Source organism: Oreochromis aureus, linkage group 1 (assembly GCF_013358895.1).
Source record: "Oreochromis aureus strain Israel breed Guangdong linkage group 1, ZZ_aureus, whole genome shotgun sequence".
Classification (NCBI taxonomy): domain Eukaryota; kingdom Metazoa; phylum Chordata; class Actinopteri; order Cichliformes; family Cichlidae; genus Oreochromis; species Oreochromis aureus.
In genome coordinates this window covers 8,203,596-8,228,742 of record NC_052942.1, presented here as the reverse complement: position 1 = coordinate 8,228,742, position 25,147 = coordinate 8,203,596, and the positions used below count along the sequence as shown (strand labels likewise).

Genomic DNA, 25,147 nt, shown 5'->3' with positions numbered 1-25,147 from the left:
GCAGCTGAAAGACCTCTCTTGTTGAACTGTATACACTCACTCAGCTCCCCATCCTGTGCTTCAGAGTGGTACGAGATAAGATTACAGCTGGCCCTGTTTCAGCTTGGTAGAAATGCACAGACCTCTTGGCTATGACCATATAGCTACTGGTTCTCTGTTTTTCACGTCTAGGTCATATTCGAAGGTTTAAAATCTTTTAATGCTCTTTCCTTTGATATTTCAGATATTTTAACATTGAAGTCTGAGTGAAATGTTTTGTTTTGGAGCCAGGTTTAAGTGGGCATGAGGGGAACTTCGTTTTGTTTGATATTAGAAAACGTGACGCTGTCTGTTCAAAACCTCTTTCCTGCTTCAGATGCAGGTTTAACGACTATTTCACACAATTTCTGGGGCAATTTCAGGAGCACAAATACGCATTTGCAGATGCTAACTATAACTAACTAACTGTAACTAACTGAGTACGATAAGTAAGCCAGCTTTGAAATACACATGAAAACTTGATGAATAACTATCTGGCTGATCAGCAGGATACTCGCTGGCTGCTGCTGTCATGATTAAGCAGCTCTGCTACATTTAAAGAGCTCTCACATCAGTCGCCATGCCTTTCAAACCAAGCCGGTCAATTCCCCTTTAAATTTTTTTGGGGAGACACTGGTGCAGTTCTGTTCGGGGCTGAGGATGAGTAGGGGAGATGTGTATGTGTGTGTGGAGGTGGGGATACCTCAGTTTGACATATATCCCAGGAGTCACGCGTGTTTTCATCATGTAGAGACAGCCAGGGAGCCGAGCTAAGTCGCATTCAGCTATAAACATCCACCCGGCCTGAAGCTCACGCTGCCGTGACTGCAAACAGCGGCTTCTCTGCAGAAACAAGCAAAACAAATCACACGCAGGTAAGCACGTCACCGGGTTTAGGGCCGCTAACGCAGAGAATAGGTGTCCTCTTTCCTCCCGCATTATTTTTACATGCTGACTCAGCGTCGAAGTCTCTGCGCACAGGAAAACTTTGGTGTTTTGGTCGACCTACAGAGGGTGGCGAGCATCACAGTTTAGAGATGTTTCTTTCACAGCGACATTACAGGGTGCGTGGACGCAGACGCGCGGCTCATCTTTCAGCACCAAGGACAGAGGCTGCTGCGTAGTTTGAAACCAGAGGCTTTCCCCAGCGGCCCAGCACTCAGGTCCACCGCTGCTGCTTTGAAGGACACACTGACTCACTGCAGTTTCTCAGCGCATACCTTCGAAGCTTCCAAAATGACATCGTTGTCACTGTTTTCTTTTCTTTCCTGATTTTCCAGACGCTACAGGGCTCCTCCTTGTTTGCCATTTCCGATAGAAACGCGTTTATTCAGAGTACAGAGCTGGGATGAGACAAAGCCACGAATGCGTGAAAATATTTAAAGAGAAATAGAGAGGAAACTTGAGGAGTATCAGCGGTGGAGGATTCTTTCTTCAGTACAGTTCGATATTGTTTTATGTGAAGCGCAGAAAGAACAACAGTGAGACGGCACGGTGTAAAACAGGTTAGCATTGCATTGTAAATGGATTAATAACTCATGCATGCTAAATATTATTTCATGTTCTCTGCATGGAACAGTGTCTGTGTCTCTGCAGGAACTGTAGTGAGATTTCTCCACAGCTTTTCATGTGCCTGCGGGAGATGGATCAACGTAAAGCGTTCATCAGTAGCATTTACTGAGCCAGAGAAATAACTGAGAAATTCACATTTTGCTGGACCGGACTTTACCACTGTTAAAGTTTTCTCCATTTGTGAATAATGGCTCTCAAAGTGGTTCGCTGGAGTCCCAAAGGGTTAGAAATTGCTTTGTAACACACAGAGAGAGAGAGAGAGAGAGAGAGAGAGAGAGAGAGAGAGAGAGAAAAGTGATAGTTTTGCTTTTGTATCTGCAGGAATTCCAATACCTAAGTGAAATTTCTTCATAACTGGTCTTGTATCTGCAGAAAATGGGTTCAGCTAGAGCATCAGTAACATTTACTGAGCCAGAGACACTCTGTAAATATTTGAGACTTTATATTTTTGGTTTAATTTTGTTTGCTGGCCAGGATCTTAAACATTCAAACTCCACAGCTTTTGGCTTTCTAATTAAGAACACTTAGAAGTCATAGAGCATTATTCCAGCTGGAACCACCTCTGTGCTGTTTAACAGAAAAATCTTCATTTTATTTTAATTACATGAATTCTAAAGATTATCAGTCCTTTCAAGTTATGAAGCAAATTATTTAAATTGTGTTTTGTGTGCATTTCCTTTCCATGTAAAGTCTCAAGCACAAATACACAGTTTGGCTAGAAGTAAGGTGATCTGGTGACCAGGCTGCAGACTGACAGAGAGAGCAGACCAGTGTGCACGCTTGTTAATGCAGTCAGGACTTTCTCCAGCTTTTTGAAATCATTTGGAGACTCTGAATGATTTACAAATCTGTCTTGGATTATATAAACACGCTCCATTTTCATGTTTTTTTTCTGCCAATTTTTATTCTTTTTAATATTGTCTTTCACAGCACTGTGAAAAAGTATTTGCCTGTTTTTTAGTTTATGTGCATATTTGTCACACTTACATATTTCAGATCATCAGACAAATGTTCAGGTTAAACAAAGATAACCAGATTAATACAAAATCCAGTTTTTAAATGGTTTTATTTAAAAAATCAGGAAGGGGGCAGATACTATTTCGCAGCACTTTTTATCTGATTTAATGCATTCACTGACAGATGGACTGTGACTCCATTTTACAGGAGCAGAAGAATGGCAGCTGCATACATCCTCTTCTTCACTTTGTGGACCTCCACAGCCTTCACCACAGGACTGATCTGCCCTCAACTCTGCACCTGCTTGGTTAAATACGGCCGTCTCTTTGCAGATTGCTCTTACAAGGAGCTAGATGAAGTCCCAGAGGGTTTTCCTCCCAGTGTTGCGACCATTAGTCTCTCTGCTAATAAAATCAGTGTACTACTTCTGGGGACATTTGACAATGTCACCAGATTGATTTCCTTGTGGATGTCACACAATGAGATTGTGTCCATTGAACAGGGGACGTTTGTGCCTTTGGTTCATCTGCAAAACTTAGACATCAGCCACAATAAAATAGTAGACTTTCCTTGGGAGGATCTACAGAACCTCACAGGACTGTATATGCTGAAGATGAATCACAATGAGATGGTCAGCCTGCCGGTGGACGCCTTCTCCAACCTGAAAGATCTGAAGTCTCTTCGGCTCAACAATAACAGATTTGTTACCATAGCTGAAGGAACATTTGAAGGTTTGCTGTCTTTGTCACATTTGCAGATTTATAATAATCCATTCACTTGCACCTGTTCCCTGGACTGGTTCAGAGTTTGGATTTCAACAACCACCATCTCACTCACTGAGCACAGCCCCATCACTTGTGCAACACCAGAGAAATTTAAAGGAATGGAGATCAGGAAACTGTCCGAGACAAAATGTACAAGCCCCAATGTCACAGTATGGACTGAGTCAGATAATGCACAATTCTATGAGGGCAGCAAACTGGTCTTGACTTGTGAATTCAAAGGAAACCCAAAACCACTGGTTCTGTGGAGCATTCACAGCAAAAGCCGAAAACAGGAGCTGGCTTTGTTGTTCACTGAGGAGGGCTCTGCAGAATCCAGCGAGGACTCCTCGGTGTCCTACGAGTCAGATTCAGTCAAAGTCTTTAATAACGGCACACTTCTCGTTTCAAACCTCAGGAAGGAAGATGGGGGCAACTACAGCTGCTCTGCCACAAATGAGCTTGGAAGAGCGGAGGATTCGGTTTTAGTGGAGGTGATGGCGCTGGCGCTGGCACCAACACCCACGAAGCAAATGAGCACAGTACCCACTTACACTAAAACAAACCCATCTGCACGCCAGGAAACAGACAAAGCATCTGTTTTTAATTCTGTGCAGAGAAAAAAAATCATGAGCATCATACCCACTCACCCACCTACTGCAGACAGCGTTTCCGAACCTAATGAGGATTTAACAAAATATCTATCTAGCAAATGTGGCTTGACGACTAATACGAGCTATATTTCAAGCCCTGTCTCAAACGGGAGCCTAGATGACATCAAATACACGTTTGACTTTGGTGTGATTGCATTAGGAGTGTCAGAAACACAGGCAACAGTGCGACTCAATCCTCTTCTTATGGCCAGACAAAAGGGCAACCAGGCAGCTGATGGCACCTCTGACAGCAAAGAGCACCACGGCATTCCAGATATCTCAGAAAAAGCCCCTTCAAATGGCTTGTATTTGTGCGTCACCGCGGACCTAAAACATTCCGCCGTGCAGTGGTCGAAGATCAAGGATGGCGTCAATTCGTATCAGTTCAGCGGTTTGCGACCGGGCACCAACTATTCCCTCTGCCTGACCTACAGAGGGGAGGACTGTGAGGTCCACGTGCTGTTCACCACCAGAAGGAAGGTGCCAAACCTTCTCATCATCATCTCAGTCAGCATCTGCCTCCTAACCGTGTCCACTGTGCCTCTGCTCGGGGCTACGTGCTTCCACCTGGTGTACAAGTACCGCAGCAAGACCTACAAGCTAATCCTGAAGGCCAAAGACCAGTACCACATGGAGAGGAACCTCACCACCAACTTCAACATCTACGCACCTCACACCGAGTCTCTGAAGAAGATTGATAGCAGCCAGCTGGATGAAGAGGAAGATGAGACGGAGAGCGGAGATGGGGACAAGGAGGCCGATACGGAAGAGAGTGTGGTGACCGACTCATTTACTTTGTCTCAGTGCAGGGGGAATTTGGACGACTGTGAGGTGGGATCTGAGTACAGTGACAGGCTGCCTCTGGGAGCTGAAGCAGTGAATATTACAACTAATTACAAATATCCCAATCAGTAACTTGTCACTGCCTGTGATATAATGTAACTTGCTTTCGTAACATCTCCACCGCCTCAAAATTACAATCCCATACAACTAAACTGCATCCTCCAGAATGATTGTATTTGTTTCACTAATACTGATTGTAATTAACATATCAGTTATATTCTCACCTTTCTGCTGATGCTCCATTTTTTAGCAGTTATTTAAATATTAGCTGCGCAAGACCAGTCTTCGTGGAATTTAACCCAAACCATGATAATTTAAATCAAAAGGTTCCACGGTGGAGCTGAAACACAGTGTCCTGGTTTAAAGTATCGCAGATTATGCCTTCGGAAACCATATTTCCCCTAAAATGTGACGACTGATGTAGTTTAGATGTATGAATTTAATTATCTTGGATCCAGAATTGTTTATCATTTGTTTATTAATTGTTATGTTGCTTCATTTGTTGGTGCCTTTCAGTTTTATAGAAATATGACTTTAGTACACTTGCTTGAAACAACAATCCATGCTGCAGCATTCAATGAATGGATGGGCAACAAGTTGCCTGTCTATTGATCACTGGTGGAAATTTTCCAGACACTCCAGCAAATAGGACAACAACACGCTGATAAAATCCCCTCCATAAAAGCAGGAATTGTCTGTACACTTCCTACTTGTTAAGAGATGGCTTGAAAATTATTATTTTAAAATGTGGGAAATGAGCACAGTTTCTCTTCTTGGTGAGAACATGATTATCACTATGATGACCACTGATTGATCTTAGCACTAAACAACTAAAGGTAAAAAGAGTTCCTTTGCTAATGGTCATTTTCACACATGTAAGAGACAACAGGGGATTGCCTGTACAGATGTGTATTTGCTACTGAAAACACTCCTCCTGCATATTGTGAGGAGCGTGCAGGAGACAGGATGTGACGTTCATCACCGGGCACACTATCGCCTGCTCTGTTCACACGTGGGCAAACCACGCAGTGTGTAGACTTCCTAATATCACGCTCATAGGGTGAAGTTTATTTATTGCAGAGATCTGTTCTGCCTGGTGAAGTTCGAGGTTACAGTGAATTTACAAAAACTGTAATAAAAAGTTGGGGGAAAGCAAACTGAAAAGCATAGAGGAAGTATGCACTGTCACCACATCTGCAGAATTCCTGATTTTCTTCTTTGAATGAAAAAAAAAGTGTTTTGAATTTTTAAATGTGCACCTGGATACAGATCTACACTAAAATACACAGTGATAGACAATCACGGGGAGCAAGTATACTATTTAAACGTCTTTGTAAAAATTTATTTCAGTACTGGTGATCTTGAGAAAGAAAGAAAACCCCACAAAACAAGCACTGACTTGACCAAATTTCCCAGTAAATGCCGTTTACATAAAATCAGAAAGTTACGAGTTAAGAATTCACAGTATGACCACAAGAGCAAGAATAAAATCTTGTCTGGTGAGTGAAGGTAAAATTTCCACAGTAGGGATTAAATATCTGTGCATACTATGACTAACCCACACTAAGTCCTGTATGTAAATGTTTTTTCAGACCAGTTATTCCAGGGTTATATCCACGTTTACATGAGTGCAGGTACGAAAAGAAATGAAAGCCTATGTAACCTTAGAAACGTTGATATCTCCTTCATTTTTAAGCACTGTTGCTAGACCTGTTTCTAGATAACAGCAGGCAGGTCATGGATGAGAGCACACGTTTCTGCCTGTCAGGATGAGTGCAGCAGTCGCAATCAAGGTTTGATTAAGGGAAAAAATGCTAATTGACTTGTGTCACATATGAATTGCAGCCCAAAGCGATGTGCGTAGTGAAATCTGTACTAATAAATATGCCAATATTCTGCAAATGTATGTATGTAAATGTATGTGCTTCTATTAGGAGTGTAGTGGCTTAAAATAGAAATTTAATTAAAAAAATCACCTAATGGAGTTTAAATGTTAATGAAAACTGTGTTGTTTCACACACACAAAAAAAAGAAAAAACATCAAATCTTTGTGTACTGCAACTGTGAGCACTTTGTTCAGCTATGCGGTAAACATGTCCAATAAGAAGAAGTGTGTTGACTCCAAATATAAGGCTGCTTTAAAAAGACTATCGTGATATAATGTAGACACCCTACTCCAAACGTAGAAGCACCTATGAGTGTGTGTGTGCTCTGTTATTGCTCTGTTGCATCTGGGTCATGTGTCCGTCCTGCTGTTTTTCCCAGGGCACAGTGTTAGAGGACCTGCATGCTGCCTGTTGTGGAGTCACAGTATGTTGTGTCTTAAAAATGGCCCAAACAATAACTTTAGATCAGTATTTCTTGTTGTCTGTTTTCTGTTTTTTATCCCTGTGATAAAGGAAACAGTATGTTTTTACCAAAGTGTTTAAATATTGTAACTGCCCTTTTCCTATGTACCTCAATAAAGTTTGAAAAAAACATTGTTTTCCTCTCCCTCAAAATTCAAAGTGGGCTACGACATGCTGCCAGCACAGCTGTCAGTGTACCTTGGCATACCTACAGTATATTCTCCAAGTCCTTCTAATCCACGTAGCAGGGGTGGAGCACCATTCTTCAAACAAATAATCATGCTTTTGATGCCATGGTGGAGAGCACGCTAACGTGTCTAACCCTGTGAAGGCCATAGCATATGATTTATGTCATATTTATATTCATCAGATTATTCAGTAACCAGTCTTGGGATGTGGCTGGAGTCATTCCTATCAGAACAGAAATGTTTCATGACAGGATAAAGATGATCACTCAGAACAACTTTTAATTGACACTCAGTGATGAAATGGAGCAGTTGAGAGTGGTCTTAAGAGAATGCCCGCAGCAAAGATATATCCGTACAGTTCAAGCATTCTATAAATAAACACTCAATAAACACTAAACATATGATAAATTCTGGTATTTGGAAAAGTACACAGGAGGAAATTTTTACTGTTAAATTACAGTAAAGTACTATATCCTTACGCTGGTCAGCATGTCCTCCATTATTTACCCTTTTAGTTTATTGTCTTTCTTTAACAGTAATAAGATGTCAGCCCAGTCTGAAACATTTACATTTCAGGATATTTTCACTCACCAAGCAAGAACTGTATTAAACCATAAATATATAGTATTTAATTTATTTGCTTAATATTCTTAGTATTTAATATAATTTTTTTTAAAGGCATTAAAATTTACAGAATTCAGCTGCATTCACCAGGAATGGGAGCAGGGGAGATGCATGCATTATTGGATGGTAATTTACAGTCATCAACAAAATAAATTCATATAAAAACTGTGAATTTTCTTTAAAAAATATTGACATAGTTTTAAAAGAATGACTTAAGAAAAAAATATGCAAATTAACTAGCACATTATCTTTTTGCCTTTTTATTTATCTTCAGGACTTGTATGTAAAACAGCAAATATAGTAAACTAATAGAAAACTGTAATTAGGTATCTAAATATGAGATAACATGCAATACCATGTGATGCACCAATGATTGTGACAAAGCTGAAATGTAATTAAAAACATACACACATACAGTCTTCTAACTATATCGTACACTGTATTCTCCAGCAGAAAACAATGTTTATACTAGAGTAAATGTAAAATATTTGCATCTTCAGCTTGTGAGATTTTACTGTGAAGTTGGTTTATATATAAATTCGCCCGTCCATGGTCTTAAAAATCCTCCTACACCACTGAGAACATGAATATACAATCAGTATGCGCTGGCATAGCTACATTACCCCCAGACAAAAATAAACTAGGACTGCTTATTGACTCTGTGCTGCATATCTGATGCTGACATTGAACACCGCCATCAGTCTGTGCGTCATGCAAGTCAGTATTAACTAATTAAAAAGGCTTCCAGACTAACTGAACAATACTGTAAAGTATAGCTTAACAAAATTGAATTATATTTTTCATACATGAGCTGAGACCTGCATTGTTATTAATATTTCTTTAGGAATCTCATTGGATCTTATTTTCACAGCCACATTTCTTCAGAGTTCCTTTTGGTTGGTTGATATACACTCTGCAGGGATACTTCAGTGATAGACACTCCAATCAACCTCAAGGTTATAACCACATATTAAGGTGTAGACTACCTAGGGTCTCTGACCCTTTGGGGCACCGACAGGGAACTTCTCAGCACATCCTTTATTCTCTGGCACTGAGAAATGCACAGTGGTTCCTTTGGGTCAGGCTTGTTTCAGTGTATCCATGCAGCACTATCAGTAGTTTTAACTGGTGGAGTCAATTTGTGGCAAAGAGAAAACTGACGCTCTAACTGTTGTGTGAGGGAGCTCTGTGAGCTATCTCAGTAAACACAAACATCACATACAATGCCTGTGATGTACTTTGTTACACATACAGTAACGAAGTACAGAAACCTACTGAACTTGAGTAGAATTTTCAGGTATTTGTACTTTACTTGAGTAGTTTTTTTTCTGACAACATTTTACTTTTACACCCTACATTTTAAAATAAATATCTGTACGTTCTACTTCTTACATTTTCAAAACAGACTTGTTACTTTTGTTTTAAAGCATTTGACAGGGAGTTGTTATTTTACGTCACTGCGGGCCTTCAAACATCAAACCGATTTAAGCCTGAACAGTAACTCATGACAGGCAGTCCTGTTCATGTATTAGTCACCAGGGGATGTCGCATAAAAATGCTTTCTTTTTTTCAGGCACAACACCGACACAACACAAGTACTTCAGCATCTCGCTAGCCTAACAGAAGAGGACAAAACAAAAATGGAGTGACATGTTTTTAGTGGCAGGTAATTTCACATACAACATTTCTATCAGCACAACAAGCATCATCAAAAACACTGTTTGTGCGCAGTTTGTCTCACAGTGTGTTAGCTAGCTAAACATCCAGCTGCTTATTTCACAGGGAGAGAAAAGTCAGAGAGCTAACTTCATTCAGAGATGGAGAAAGATAAGAAAGACAGGACGGAAGAGGAAGAAGAGAGGTTAGATTTAAGGGTAAGGACTAGAGCTATTTCCTCATTAGGATTTGATAAACTAGTTTAAAGCTTACATGATGTCTTCATGTTTTTAAATAATAATTTCCATAATTTTGTTGTACATGAACATGACTATAAAGGGCTATTCTATTCTAAATCAGATACTGGGTCTGTACATGTGACATGCTTTTTCATATTGTGAAACAAAAACTGAAGTAGACTAATCCTAACTGTGTTATTTATGAAAATACTCTACAGATTAGTGCAGGGTGAAAAGTTAGTTAGTCTGTACTGTGATGCGTTTCAAGTAAAGAACAGTGTGTGACTTGTGCACGGTGACTGTCTAGTAAAAAGTTAAACAGAATACTGTCAGAATAGAAATCAGTCAGGACAGCTTATGAAACATCTGCTCACATCTGGTTAATATCAGGTGTATAAATCCACAAAGAGCAGCAGGTCAGCTGATCACAGCTTGTACACTAAGAAAATCTACTGGAGCTCACATTAGAAATTAATGTGAGTTGTGATTCTTTTCTTTTCCCCACTCTGAGCCATTAGAACTGATTTTAGGTTTCCTCCACCTGCTGAATCCCACTTTAACCCCTGACTATACTCACTTTTAGAGGCAAAATCAGCCTCTTCAATGTAAGCAACAGAAAACACAGCTATTTTTTTAATTTCCTTCTTTTTCTCTTCTTATGTTGTACATAATTGATTCAAGCTGAATACATTTATTAGAATTAAAAACGAGACTGAAATAAGTTTTTTGTTCCCTCTACTGATATTATTTTATTGTTACATTAATACAGCACGGGGTTCAGTTAACTTTGCACAAAAATAGGTGGTAGAAACACCCTCCAAAGAGCTACTTTTATTACTTTGAGTTCATTTCAGAGCCGGTACTATTTTACTTGAGTATAGAAGTTGAATCCGTACTTCAACTTTTAGTGGAGTATTTTTTAACACTAGTATCTGTACTTCTGTTTAAGTACATATATTCTGTACTTTTGTACTTTATGGATGTGATCTTAACATAATGTTTTTGTTGCCTAAAGCTAACCTAAGAGAAATAAACACAGAATCATTTAGACAACTATTTAGATAAGTTAAATGCTAAAAGAACTCTGAAGCAAAGCGGTTGATTGAAGTAGTTATATTTGGCACATGCAGGTTTGTTTAATGCAGATCACACCCAGTACAATTTTGAATTATATTGCCAACTCAAACTCATTCTGTTTTTTCTTGGCTTTCGGGGGTCTCAGTGGGCTCTGCTGGCTCTGCGCCCAGCTTGCTGGCCTCCATCTTGCTGCCCTTTTTGGAGGTTCGGTTGGGGGTGCCATTCAGGACGTTCTCCGAGTTCTGCAGAGTCTGAAAATGCTTCCTGGAGCCCAGCAGGGAGGGGTTGTTAACCAGTGTGTACATCAGCTGCCAGCGAGAGCGAATCCTTTGACTGCTGTTCGCCTTGTTTGGCTTATTCTCCTGAATCCCTGAAAGCATGAAGGAGGAGCAGGCTGAGGGCAGAACGAGACAGCAAACCAAGGGGCTGAACATGCTTAGTGTCATGTATCAATGTATGCATGTTGTATTTTGAAAACAGTGGCTAAGAAATTGCTACAACCCCATGTAGCAGCATAAGCATGCTTCGTGTGTGTGTCACTGAAAAGAATACATATTGTGGAGAAACACTCAAAGTCATCTGTATTTGGCAGCTCGGTGGGTTTAGAAATTGTAGTCTGTTAAAGTGAATTGTTAAATGTTGTCATTTTTATGCTTACCATCTCTACATTGTTTTAACTCTGTGATGAAAGGAATTTCTTTGTCTCTGACTGGCTGGAGAGGCTTTTATTGCAGATACATCCTATCTGGAAGATCTGTTTCTTGTGATGTTGCTTCCTGCTTTTATGACCCTTTTGGTCAGCAGGAGCACACACACACACACACACACACACACACATTCTCACATAACACACACACACACACACACACACACACACACACACACACAGACATATACATACAGTGCTTTGTCTTAGAACCATTTGGGGGGTTTTATGGTGGGCGTTGTTTTGCTGTGATGTGTATTGTGTGAACTGTTTTCCCAATAAAAGGCAGCAAGCGGAGGCCGTGGTTGGGGTCATTCGTAATGAGATTCGAAGTGCGTTTCTCAGATACCGATGAGGCCTCCCTTGCAAGTAAATCGATCGATTGCTGACTGTCTTGTTTTCTTCATGATGAATAAGTCTCTAAACCAGCAGGGCTTGTGACAGACCCAACATAGTCAGTGAAAGCTACACAACTAAACATCCATTTTGATATTTGTCATTACAAGCATATTTATCAGAGAGTCTCAGCTTATAATCTAATGTAGAGAAAAGTGGATTTTATGAAAACACAATGGTCCTGTGCTAATTGTGGCGTGCCATTCTAAAGTGTTAAATATTGCTCTTTCCTGTAAGCTAAATTTATTATCATTTATGATATACTAACAATGTTACACGATTGCAACATGCAGTAGTAATGATCATAAAGTGGGGATTGCCAGGATGCAGATTTCAGAATGGCAGCAATAAGCAGAAATGCTAAATAATAAACATTGCTAAGTATGATTGGCCCACAGCATTAGCATTAGCAATTAGCTGAGTCTACTGTAAAAGCTCTTCCTGACAGTGAGGATAATTAAGCTTGACAGTGTAGAGCTGAGCCTGACATGTTGAGAGTGACACATTTTATAGTGGACTTCGGAACAGAAGTTAAAGTCAGCACTGCTGAGTTCTTTCCCATTGTGATCATTCTAGGTATTACAACAACTCCCTCTCCTGCTCACAAAGCCTTTTTTCATAAAGCACTATTATTACATACTTATTAAATACTTAATGTTCAATATGTTTTAAATGAAGTGGCACAAAAGCTGGACTGTGTTTGTGCGTGTGTGTGAGAGGATGTTTGTCTTTGTGTGTTTCCAGTTCAGGAATTCTACCTTCCTCTGCATCTCGTATTTTCTGTCCAGCTCTCCCACCCTCAACCATCATGTCCAGCAGCAGCCCAGAGAAAGCCTTCATCACCGGGTGTGACTGACTGACCTCCACCTTCAGGAAGTGGGTGTAGTAGCAGTAGGCTAAATAGAGTCAAAGGTCACAGAGTAGAATTTAAGCCAGACTGTCTGAAAAATGCAATTGCATACTTTTGTTATTATCATCAAGTCATTCAAGATTATCAAAATTAGTAACAGTGTTGCTGTACATAAAAGCTGTGTTCACAACGGTCTATATAGCCTATTCCTCAGTACTGCAGGATTCCATGGTTCTACACAAATTGAATGAATCGTACCTGGGTCATAGGACTCTGCTGTGCGATGCAGCAGACTGACGTCAATACGACCAAGATGGATGATGTTGTACAAAGCTGTTATTACTATTCTCCATATGGCAACAACCAGCCCCACCACAGTGTTGATTAGGAACAGCAGGTACGTCAGGAGGAACAGACTCTCTCTGAAAAGCATCATAGAGGAGACTGTGAGCAAAAACTGAGTGTAAACATGAAGTTATTTACATTAGCAATACGAAGCCTGTGACAGAGCTTGTGACCCTGAAAGTGCTTTGTCATTTCTGACCTCTGATGAGTGGAGGCTTCACATTTTTAAATGAAGTAATAATAAATAAAGGATTCTGAGTTGCATTGTGGGAAATGGTATTTGAGGTTGGACCATAATAGGTCCTAAAACTCAAGAAATCTCAACCCTTTCAGCTAGATTTGTTCTTTGTTCTCCAACTTTTTGCAACCTCGGTACACAATTAAATAAACCCACTCATTATTCTTTAACAGTCTATATAAATTAAATAATTTCTTTCTATTAAATGCATGTCTTTGAATCAGTTTTCAGCCTAAAGCTAAAACTACTCAACAGAAACTCTCTGAGGCCCCATCTCCCACAAAATAAAGACCTCAGTGTCCTCAGAAGTAGCTGCATGTCTCTAATTAACAAGTTGAACCCCAGTGAGAAAGTATTCATGTTGTAATCTACTTAATATACTTCTTTAGGTTTTTTTGGCGATACAAAGCCTTCAGCACTAAAAGTTGAAAAACCATTTATTTATTTATGCAGTTCTTTGTAATTTAAAGTAATCATTTATGCTGTAAAATAGCTAAACCAAATAATTGACACTTGTTACTAATAATTAAACAATTTCATCCTCAGAATTGCATTGCATTTTTATTAGTATCAAAAAAAATCAAATTACAACTAATAATTGAAATGTCTAAGTAATAAACAAAACCTAGTTAAACTTTATTCCAACAAATGAGTGGGACTAAACAAACACACCTGTTGTTCAGGTCTCTTGTGCTGGCTTTTTGTTTGATGAAAGCGAACTTAGCAGTCACATGCTGAAGCCCTGTAACCAGTATCAGCGTGAGCCAGGCTGGCCTGAGACATCACAAAGATGGAAAATGAAAAGTGTTTTTAATCATTGATTCATGAAAAGAAAAAAAAAAGGAAAGGGCTATATGAATTGTTGTTTACTCACCATGCCTTTCCTGCAATTCCAAAGACAATGATGTTACGGCCATAAAACACTGGGATAATGATCAAAAACACCAGGAACAAGAAGCAGATGAAAAACACAATGGTCTGGATAGCCATTCCTGCAGAGTTAACACAGAAACAGGCCACTTTGAATATTAAAAGCATTTCTAAAAGTATTTTTTTTTCATCTGAGCTATTTTTTAACAAATCAGTCCATTTGAAATGTTTTGATTTCTGCTATTTCTGCATTTCTAATGTAATTAAATGAGCAAAAAGATCAAAAGCAAAATCTTAAAATCTTATTCCATTTCTTCAAAGAGCTTCTTCTTTTTGCCCCTAAGCCTTTTTTTTAAATGGCCAGCACTATAGGATTTATCAAGCATCACTCACAAGCATTTGCAAAGCTGGATTACTACATAGTTAATACTTTAGTAAACTACAATGAGTGCATTCATGGTAATAAGGGAACATGCCATCCAGAGCAACAGCCTGTCTCGTTTAGTTGTAATTCTTTTCTTCGGACAAAAATCTTAGAGGGTTTTGAGAGACAATCCCTATTAAAAGGACAAGTCGAAGGGTTTTTTTTTTTCTTTTCATGATGTGGTATTCCTGCAGCATTTCCAGCATTATTCTTAAAGCTAAAGTCAGTGATGCAGTTTATTCAAGCTTTACCAAGGCTGACGATTGCAGCCTGGTATCCTGTCAAGCCCATCCAACAGACAACACCAGGTCTAGACGGACGCATGGTTTTTTGGCTGTTGCAAATCTTGTAAATGTCTCCCTTATACAGTCCTCTTAGGTTTGATCTGAAACACAATAGGCCAGTTACACATCAGGTTCAGACAGGAAGGCCTGTCTGAGAAAAATCTAGAGAAAAAAAAGTAACAAAGTTGAAATACTTATCATCAGGCAACAATGAGAAGTCTTGCAATATTGGGGTTAGGCTATAATCAGTATTCAGAATAAGTAAACTTTTCATGAAGAAAATACATTTTCCTTTAACCAATGCCTCCAGTCTCTGAGGGTTTACTGCACATACCTGTGGCGAACCATGGACCTCATGAGCATAATAAGGCTGACCAAGCAAGACAGGGTCATCGCACAGAGGTAGCATACTAACAAGCAATATGATGCAAAAGAAAAAACAAATTAGTCTTACTTTAAAACAAAAATACTTTAGTATTTTGTTTCAGGGACAGCAAACAGACTCACATACCTTCCAGCAGCCATGTGTAAAAAGTCACAATTCTAACAACCTCCATCCTGTCGTCTGATAATACAATCCCAAAACCCAGTAACAAGAAGGCGATATTTTCATCAATACCAGCACGAACAATGTGGAGAGTGGGCACCACCAGGACAACTATCAAGAGTGCAGTCTGTAGGGTGAAACAGGCATTGGTGAAAGTAAAACAAATGAACCAAGATGGTATGACATTTTAAAATAGTAAAAGGTATTATTGGCTTATTTAAGCTCACATGATATATAGCCACACAGGTAACAAAAGATGATACCGCCAGCTTCAGTGGAAAACGAAACACTGAAAGGAAAAATGATCAAGTAGGTCTTTAAAACCGAGTCGCATTTATTCCAGTCTTACTGCAGCATTTCCAATATGTCAGATATGCAGAAGAAGTTAAGTCAGCGTTACATAAAAAATATATCTGTATGAGAACACTCACCTTTTTCAGGAATATAAATGTAACCCTTAATCACCTCCAGAATTCGCTCTGCCAGCGCTGGTTTGTCAGATGCTGATGAACTACAAGAGAACAAGTCGTGACAGCTGCAAACTACATGAATGCTATTTATATTTAATTTACTTATTTACTTATGTATTCTTAAAACTATTCTTAGAGTCCCTCGGGGGGGTGCTGGAAGGTGCCCCACTGGGAGACTCTGTTGTCCTGCTGGGAGACTTCAATGCTCACGTGGGTAACAACAGCAAGACCTGGAGGGGCGTGATTGGGAGGAACGGCCTCCCTGATCTGAATCCGAGCGGTGTTTTGTTATTGGACTTCTGTGCAAATCACAGTTTGGCCATAACGAACACCTTGTTCGAACATAAGAGTGTCCATAAGTGCACGTGGCACTAGGACGCTCTAGGCCGCAGGTCGATGATCGATTTTGTAATCGTATCACCAGACCTGCGACCATATGTTCTGGACACTCGGGTAAAGAGAGGGGCTGAGCTGTCAACTGATCACCACCTGGTGGTGAGTTGGATCAGGTGGCGGTGGAGGACGCTGGACAGACCCGGTGCACCTAAACGCGTAGTGAGGGTGTGCTGGGAACGTCTAGCAGAGGCCCCAGTCCGCGAGATCTTCAACGCACACCTCCGGCAGAGCTTCAACAGCATTCCGAGGGAGACTGGGGACATTGAGTCCGAATGGACCATGTTCAGCGTCTCCATCGCCGGCTGCTGCATTGAGCTGCGGCCGCAAGGTGGTTGGTGCCTGCCGTGGTGGTAATCCCGAACCAAATGGTGGACACCAGAGGTGAAGGGAGCCACCAAGCTGAAGAAGGAGTCCCATCGGGCTTGGTTAGCCTGTGGGACTCGGAGGCAGCCGACAGGTATCGACAGGCCAAGCGGAATGCGGCTCGGGCAGTGGCTGAAGCAAAAACTTCGGTGTGGGAGGAGTTCGGAGGCCATGGAAAAAGACTTTCGGACTGCCTCGAAGAGATTCTGGCAAACCGTCAGGCGTCTCAGGAGGGGAAAGCGGTGCTCTACCTGCACTGTGTACAGTGCTGGCGGAGCGCTGCTGACGCCGACTGAGAAAATTGTCAGGCGGTGGAAGGAATACTGAGGACCTCCTTAATCCCACTGACACGTCTTCCGAGGAGGAAGCAGAGTCTGGGGATGAGGGGAGTGACCCGCCAATTTCCGGGGCGAGGTCACTGAGGCAGTTAAACAACTCCTTGGTGGCAGAGCCCCTGGTATTGATGAGGTCCGCCCCGAGTTCCTGAAGGCTCTGGATGTTGTAGGGCTGTCCTGGTTGACACGCCTCTACAATGTTGCGTGTGGAGATCAGGGGCAGTACCCTGGACTGGCAGACCGGGGTGGTGGTCCCCATCTTTAAGAGGGGAGACCGGAGGGTGTGTTCCAACTACAGGGGATCACACTCCTCAGCCTCCCTGGGAAAGTCTATGCCAGGGTGCTGGAAAGGAGAGTTCGTCCGTTAGTCGAACCTCGGATACAGGAGGAACAATGCGGTTTTCGTCCTGGTCGCGGAACACTGGACCTGCTCTTTATCCTCTCAAGGATACTTGAGGGTGCATGGGAGTTTGCCCAACCAGTCTACATGTGTTTTGTGGACTTGGAGAAGGCATTCGACCGTGTCCCTCGGGGTGTCCTGTGGGAGGTGTTATGGGAGTATGGGGTGTCTGGCCCATTGCTACGGGCCATTCGATCCCTGTACAACCGTTGCAAGAGTTTGGTTCGCATTGCCGGCAATAAGTCGGACTTGTTCCCGGTGGGTGATGGGCTCCGCCAGGGCTGCCCTTTGTCACCGGTTCTGTTCATAATTTTATGGACAGGATTTCTAGGCGCAGCCAAGTGGCAGAGGGCTTTCACTTGGTGGCCTCAGAATCTCATCTCTGCTTTTTATGGATGATGTGGTTCTGTTGGCTTCATCAGGTGAAGGCCTCCAGCTCGCACTGGAGCGGTTCGCAGCCGAGTGTGAAGCAGCAGGAATGAGGATCAGCACCTCCAAATCTGAGGCCATGGTTCTCAGCCGGAAAAGGTGGAGTGCCCACTCCGGGTCGGGATGAGTTCCTGCCCCAAGTGGAGGAGTTCAAGTATCTCGGGGTCTTGTTCGCGAGTGATGGGAGAAGGGAGCCGGAGATCGACAGGCGGATTGGTGCTGCGGCTGCAGTGATGCGGACGCTGCACCGGTCCGTCGTGGTGAAGAGGGAGCTGAGTGTAAAGCGAAGCTCTCAATTTACCGGTCGATCTCGTCCCTACCCTCACCTATGGCCATGAGCTGTGGGTAGTAACCGAAAGAACGAGATCGCGGATACAAGCGGGCAGAAATGAGCTTCCTCCGAAGGGTGGCTGGCCTCTCCCTTAGAGATAGGGTGAGAAGCTCGGCCATCCGGGAGGGGCTCAGAGTAGAGCCGCTGCTCCTCCACATCGAAAGGAGCCAGTTGAGGTGGTTCGGGCATCTGACAAGGATGCCTCCTGGGCGCCTCCTGGGTGAGGTGTTCGGGCATGTCCCACCGGGGAGGCCCAGGGCAGACCCAGGACACGCTGGAGAGATTATATCTCTCGGCTGGCCTGGGAACGCCTTTGGTATTCCCCCGGATAAGCTGGAGGAGGTGGCTGGGGAGAGGGAGGTCTGGGCTTCTCTGCTTAGGCTGCTGCCCCCGCGACCCGGCCTCGGATAAAGCGGATGAAGATGGATGGATGGAACTTATGTATTGTGGATTGCAACTGAATTGCAAGTTCCCTTTCAAGCCTCCCCCAGTACCTCACTATGGGAAGCGCCCTCCAGTGTGATCCATCAGATAATCAGAATTAGAATCATCTCTCATATCCCCCTTGGTTTTCAGAGAATCTGGGTTACGCTAGTAACCAAACATTTTCTACAGTAACAATTCAAGGCCACAAGCTCCATTGCAACACTGTAGTACTATATTTCCTCCTATTTTGGTTCACATCTAGCTCTTCCAGTAAGTATTATCTTTAATAAATACTTAAATAATCTCTTTAAATAAATAAAATTTCAACAAGGATATTAACTTAGCTGTGTATTTATGCATATTGCAGTTCTCAAAATTAAAAAACCTTGTCTACAAAGAATTTAGAAAATACTACCTTATGTATTCATTTGATCTTGATTAGATTAATGTACTGTTCTCGTTTCTTTGTTCACACAACAAAGACAAAGAAAGTTCAATGCATGTCACTGAATAAATATCCAAATCCCATTTTGCAGTGATCATTTGGGTTATAGAGGTTTATCCCCCGAAATATACAGTAAACCTTCTGATCTAATCTGGGTCTCAGAGAGCCTCTGATAAGTCACTCCTGGCTATCGGACTAAAGGTTACCAAGCCTTTTGTAAGCACCTTAATTGTTTAATGGCCTGTTGAAGATAAACAAAGCTAACACTTCATCTTTTTTAATTCAGCATTTACTTTATTTTTAATACTGTCACTTGCTTTTGGTCTGTCTTTATGTAATAAACTTCACTCATACTTCTTTAATTGCATGTAAACTTCTTTGTAGCTTGTTTTGAAAATAACTTTGTTTTTCCTCTTCTTCCTATCAGTCTTAACAGTAACCTGGATCTTTAAGGTGACTTTGGTTGTTTTAATTATCCCAATTTTATCACCTTTGAAGCTGCAAGCAAATACAGGTAATCCACAGTTTTAAAATGCTTTTACTTTGAATGAAAATCATGCATACATGTGGTGACACATGTGGTAAATTTCAACATATTTGTGGGTTTAAAGGATTATACACCATTACACAATTGAAACCTGTAGGAATCTCACTTTTAAAACACACACAAAAAATAATAATTTTGGCATGTGGCTTGAAAGTGCAATTAATTTGATTTGCATGAAGCTAGAGAAGCAAAAAATGATCAGTTGATTTAGTATCAAATGCTAGACTCCACTAATCTCATTTTTGAAGTTACTCCAAAACAGCGATTATTTTAGCTTATAACTTGTGGAGCCTGGGCTTTGAACCAGTGACAGTCAACTAATACAATACAGAAAGAAAAGAATATTCTGAAAGGAAAAGAAGAAAATCTTTAGCAAATACTACTCTATAAATATGTATTAAAAAGATAAACCTACAAATATTATCAGGCCTTTGTCACATATTACATTCTGACACTGAGAAGTGAGAAAATGATCACACTGCAACAAGGTAAGCTGCTAGCTCACTGTAATGGCACAGTTAATGGAACTGGAACTGAAAACATTAAAGTCAGCAGCAAAACTGCCACTGAGCAAGCTTTCATTACAAATTTTGTCATCTTCACTGAAATATGATCCCGACCTCTATTTATGTGTCACCACTCTGACTGAGTCTCATAAAGTAAATCACTCTTTCATCTCTGCTCACCTGACAGTTGAGGACTTTTTCTTAAGAAGTAACTTCACATAGTTGGTGTAGTAGCTGCTGTCAAGGTCCTGTGAGCAAAAACATTTTAAGGTGTCAGTATTTCAGAACATAACTACAAGTTTAATTTCCTTCATAACTGTGTGATTTCAATGTTACCAATTAGTGTTTGTCGGGGATTTAATCTGCTTTTGAAGTATAAGTCTTGAATTAACATATTTGAAGGTGGGAAAATGTCACCTCTTCCGTCATAATCTGCTGTAGGACACAGGGTTAAACCTGTTCTTTTTCTGCACAAGCTGCTCATTGTAATCACAGTTCTGTTTTACATAATTGAACTATGTTACGTACTTATTCATGTGCACCAGCCACAGCCAGAGATATATATTATACATTTTTAGAATGTTGAAATGTTTGTGTATTCTGACTTTTCTCACCTCGTCGGTCTTTGGTCCTTTCACAAACAGCAAAGGGAACTGAATGCAGAGATATGCAAGGCAGGCCAGCTGAGGCAGACTTGCGAGTAGAGCATAGTATTTATAGATCTGTAAAAAATAAAATATGCTGTCCTTTAAAGTATCAGTTCCTCCAATTGCAACGTAATGTAATCACTGTTTTTATACAAACCCATAATTATATCAAATTATCAGTTACTAAAGGACTTACTACAAGACAAATGACAAATGTTGAACAATTATAACCAGACTTGGCTGTTCCCATCTTGTTTGGGTTTTATTTCTTCCAGCTTTTGCACTGTTTTAAAACTTTTTAACTAGACTAGCTTGTGTCTGCTACAACTAGTAGCAAGATCAACACTGTACAAGCATGTCATGAAACTGAAACATGGAAAGGAAAATCTTTGGGATTGGTTGAAGTGTTGCCACAGTAGCTTGTTCATGCACCTCTAAATTTACCATGAGGTTGCATAGCAACAAATGTCATTAAATTCAGCAGATATTTTAAATCTGTGTAGGATTTTTTATATCAAGTCTGACGTTGAAAACAGAAGGGCAACATAAACTTTTAAAGAAAATATTCTTCTCAGATATGAAAGTCATTCGTTTCCCTTAAACATTATACATCAGTATTTTTTTTTGTTGGTATTTTACCTCTGGAGTCTTTGGACAGTCAAATTTCTGCCACACCAGGACTCCAAAATGAGTGAAGGAGAGCAGTGTCCCAAACACATAACCTGCTTTGCGCTGCAGAGTTCCACATACCAACAGAGGATAATACAGGATTGGGTAATAAAATATGGCGATTATCTTCATGTACTCTGGAAAAAATGACCCAAAAAAAGACAGGACATATCAGTTCCTAAAATGAAACCTCTAATCTAATTAGTATAGACAAAATGGAAAAACAAGGACTCGCATGGAGGACTGTAGAGTCTGATTCATAACAATAAAGGGATAATAATAAAGGCAGTGTATGTTCAAAAACCACTGACTGGCATGATAATCAAACCACCATATAACTAAAGCCATTAAATTCTTCATTACAACTAAAGAACAAACAAGCATTCAAATTTCTACCTTTAATATCTGCTGGAGTATCTTTGGAGAAAGGCAGAGGGTCTGGGGCGATCACCAGCATTGCCAGCTTGCTGAACACCAGTCCAAAAACAGCCATAACCACTCCTTTTTTTTGAGTCTGATCCAGGAAGTTGGCTGGACTGTGAGATCACACAGGGAGGCTCAGATAACATGAGACAAATGTGCAGTTAAATTTGTATTTACCAAATTTACCTGAAGATGCTTGAGGATCCTCTTGTGAAACCCTGGCAGAATTTATTTTTCCTGGTGAGACCTGCCAGGATGAACATGATCACCAGCTAGATGGAAGGACAAAATTTTATAAGATCTTCAGTTACGCATCATACAATTAATGCCACATCAGTGATTGTCATTATATATTAATATAGTAAACATTTTTTTACATTACATGCTGGAAAAGTAGCCTTAGGCTAGCCTGTTCTAAAAGTTTCCCCTTGTCAAAAGCTGCCCCAAAATGTTGGCAGATTCATAAAAAAGACCGTTTGTGACACATTTGTAAACAATTGTAAACAATTGTAATCGAATGCTTCCTTGAAATGATAGGACGATCTGATTTAGACAGGATTATGACATTCGTTTCAGGTACAAATGGTGAAATGCAAACATTATTCTTAATTTGCTGTCGTGTCACTAAATGATAAGGCTTTACTGTGTCCCCTATCTTTCAGGGCTAAGTTGTATTTGATTGCATTTATCAGTTCCGGTTATTCTCAGGCTTTGCCAACCCCAGGAGCTCATTAAAACTTCAACTTTCCAAAATAACACAGCACTGTAGATATGTCAGGAACTGACCTATAAGTCAGAAGAACCTCAAATAAATAACCTTGTTTGGTAGAAAACATGTTTAATGACCCACCCCTAATAGTTTTTCAGATTGTTTACTGTACAATGAAATTGGGTCATGTCCATTCTATACACAGTAGAAGGATTTTTCTGACTGAGTTAGTTGTGTTCATTCATAATTGGTTGAAGGCTAAATGACAGTAAAAGTCCCTAAATGGCATATCCTTTGGGAACAAAGACAACTGACAGACTTCTGGAAAATGCACCAAAGGATTTACTGGGACATGAACCTCTCTCATCCTCTTATGTTCCACTTAAAAGGAGAATAGTTTAAATGTTCAAGCAGTGTTGGGTGTAACAAAGTAACACATTACTCTAATCACACTACATTTTTCAGCAACACAGTGATGTAGCATGTTACTGAACTAAATTCAGTCATTTCATTACAGTTAAAATTATTTCACTGCTTGTGTTAAAAACTGCGTTCTTCAGTCATCTGCACACAAGTGGATAGAAAAAAAAAATCTAACAAACTCGTTTTTCTGTGCACTTATTATATAAGTATTCTGATTCTGGTTCCCGCTACAATCAGCCGATTTTAGTTCTTGTGCTTGTGGGGCGATACAGCCTTTGAGGAGTGGATATGCATCCTCTTATTTTTATTGCATTTTAATGAGTAGTGTAATGAATTACTAATGAATTACTAAGTAATGAATCACAAAGTAAGTAATTAATTGCATTGCATTACTTATAAGAAAAGTAAAGAGTATTATATAATACGTTACTTTTTAAAGCTGCATTTCCTTAGACACCTTTTAAATTATAAAGGGACTTATTTTAACCTAACTAACACAACAACAATTTACAGTTATACATTAATGAAGCAAAGTTATAAATACTACATTTCATTGTGCTACTACAGTAGCAAAGTCCTATAGGTCCGTTAAATTAATGCTAACTTAATAGTTTGCATTAATTCCCATATGATCATAACTTAGGTGGTGACAATTTAAAGAAAAAAAAAGCAACACTCAGTGACTTGAGTAAGGTGTTGTGTCACCATGTACAACCAGAACAACGTTAGTGCACTGTAATATTGATTCTCCACATCTGTGGATCTGTACTGGATTTAGAAGAACAGCATTCTTTAAATTATTCCCTCCTTCGGTGTTTGGATTATGGTGATGGAGAGTGCTAATGTGTTCAACAAGTTTGACATTATACTATATTTTAAGTGACCCCAATTAATCTGCAGTAACCCAACAAAACAACCCCCCGTCCGTAAGAGAGTAGTCAGGTAGAAGTACACTTACTGATATCGATAATATGCATATATGGAAGAGCTTGTCATCTGCTGTAGGGTCACATGGTAAAATAACTCTGTGACAAAAAAAATGAAGAATAAAAACATCATTAAAAAATGTGCAAAGTAAACCTAAAACAAGTCAAACCACCACATCTCAGCACTTTTCTGACCTTGTGGATGTACCAGGACCCAACCTGTGCAAATAATCAATGCTTATGGCCCCATTAGACACCTTTGACTCAACTTTTTTATACTCACTCTTTGGGTGGTTTTGTAGGCTCTGCATTGTTCGAGTACCAGTCTGAATAGTCATAATAGGAATATTGAAAAGGCTCAACTTCCTCTTTGCTCTGATTCATTGCAGCTGTTTAATTAAGTCATACAGGTGAAGCAGGACAAATAAAGATCCAGAGGACTCCTCCTGGTCCAGCTCTAGTCAGCGGTCTGTTGGTGCTGCTGCAACGTGTCAGGACAGCTTGGCCCAAGAACCCCGACACATTCCAGTCCAGCTAATAACTCAACGCAGCAGATTAAGGGCTGCACAGAAGGGAGGGAGAGCGGAGCAAAGTTTAACATTCACGGGAAATGAAGCAAGTGGAGGAACAAATGTTTTAAACCTTGCCACTTAATCATTTAAAAGTGATTTATAGAATAACATTTGGTCAAAGACATTGTAGCATCACGTTAAGTGATTTAATTAACAGTCAAGTTAACAAAAAAATGTATTGTTGAGGTTGGTGGTGCAGATATTTCTCATGATCCTCACCTACCACTCTATGGGTTTGTCATTCAGATTAGGTAATGTTATTTTTGCACAGCAAATGGCACCAACCTGTTCGCCTCCCTCCGCTTGTTACTTAACAGACTAATCTTTTAAGATGAAAATCTCTCACTGAAACAGAGGCAACCTTTGTGTGAACGAGTGACAGAAAGGTGAAAATGAGATTGGGACATGTGACGTAAGGACCTCGATTTCAAGTTTTATGAAATAAAAATGAGACAGAAAGAAACCATGTGACGAGCATCCAGTGCCGCTGCAGAGGACGAACACTAACAACAGACCTTCACCTTCTCCAAGCTG

General features: G+C 40.4%; 2 protein-coding genes across 3 annotated transcripts; one reads left to right on the top strand and one right to left on the bottom strand.

Annotated features, from left to right (window-relative positions):
* The first annotated feature begins 723 nt into the window (after positions 1-723).
* LOC116321185 (immunoglobulin superfamily containing leucine-rich repeat protein 2-like) lies at positions 724-7,269 on the top strand. Of its 2 annotated transcripts, none has more exons than XM_031740960.2 (2): positions 724-893; positions 2,755-7,269. In XM_031740960.2, the coding sequence occupies exon 2, from the start codon at positions 2,765-2,767 to the stop codon at positions 4,874-4,876; it is 2,112 nt and encodes a 703-aa protein (XP_031596820.1). In that variant the 5' UTR covers positions 724-893; positions 2,755-2,764; the 3' UTR covers positions 4,877-7,269. The 2 variants fall into 2 exon arrangements, with proteins under 2 accessions (XP_031596820.1, XP_039458739.1); XM_039602805.1 differs by lacking the exon at positions 724-893 and adding an exon at positions 1,403-1,523.
* A 3,706-nt stretch (positions 7,270-10,975) lies between these two features.
* Positions 10,976-24,425, bottom strand: LOC116321184 (receptor for retinol uptake stra6-like). Its single transcript, XM_031740959.2, has 17 exons — positions 24,325-24,425; positions 24,074-24,140; positions 22,170-22,255; positions 21,957-22,096; positions 21,531-21,697; positions 20,851-20,966; positions 20,425-20,502; positions 16,028-16,107; positions 15,824-15,885; positions 15,561-15,723; positions 15,384-15,459; positions 15,017-15,150; positions 14,346-14,463; positions 14,144-14,245; positions 13,147-13,310; positions 12,797-12,934; positions 10,976-11,306 (listed from the first exon to the last, which is right to left on the bottom strand). The coding sequence occupies exons 1-17, from the start codon at positions 24,423-24,425 to the stop codon at positions 11,047-11,049; spliced, it is 2,052 nt and encodes a 683-aa protein (XP_031596819.1). The 3' UTR covers positions 10,976-11,046.
* Positions 24,426-25,147: the final 722 nt, after the last annotated feature.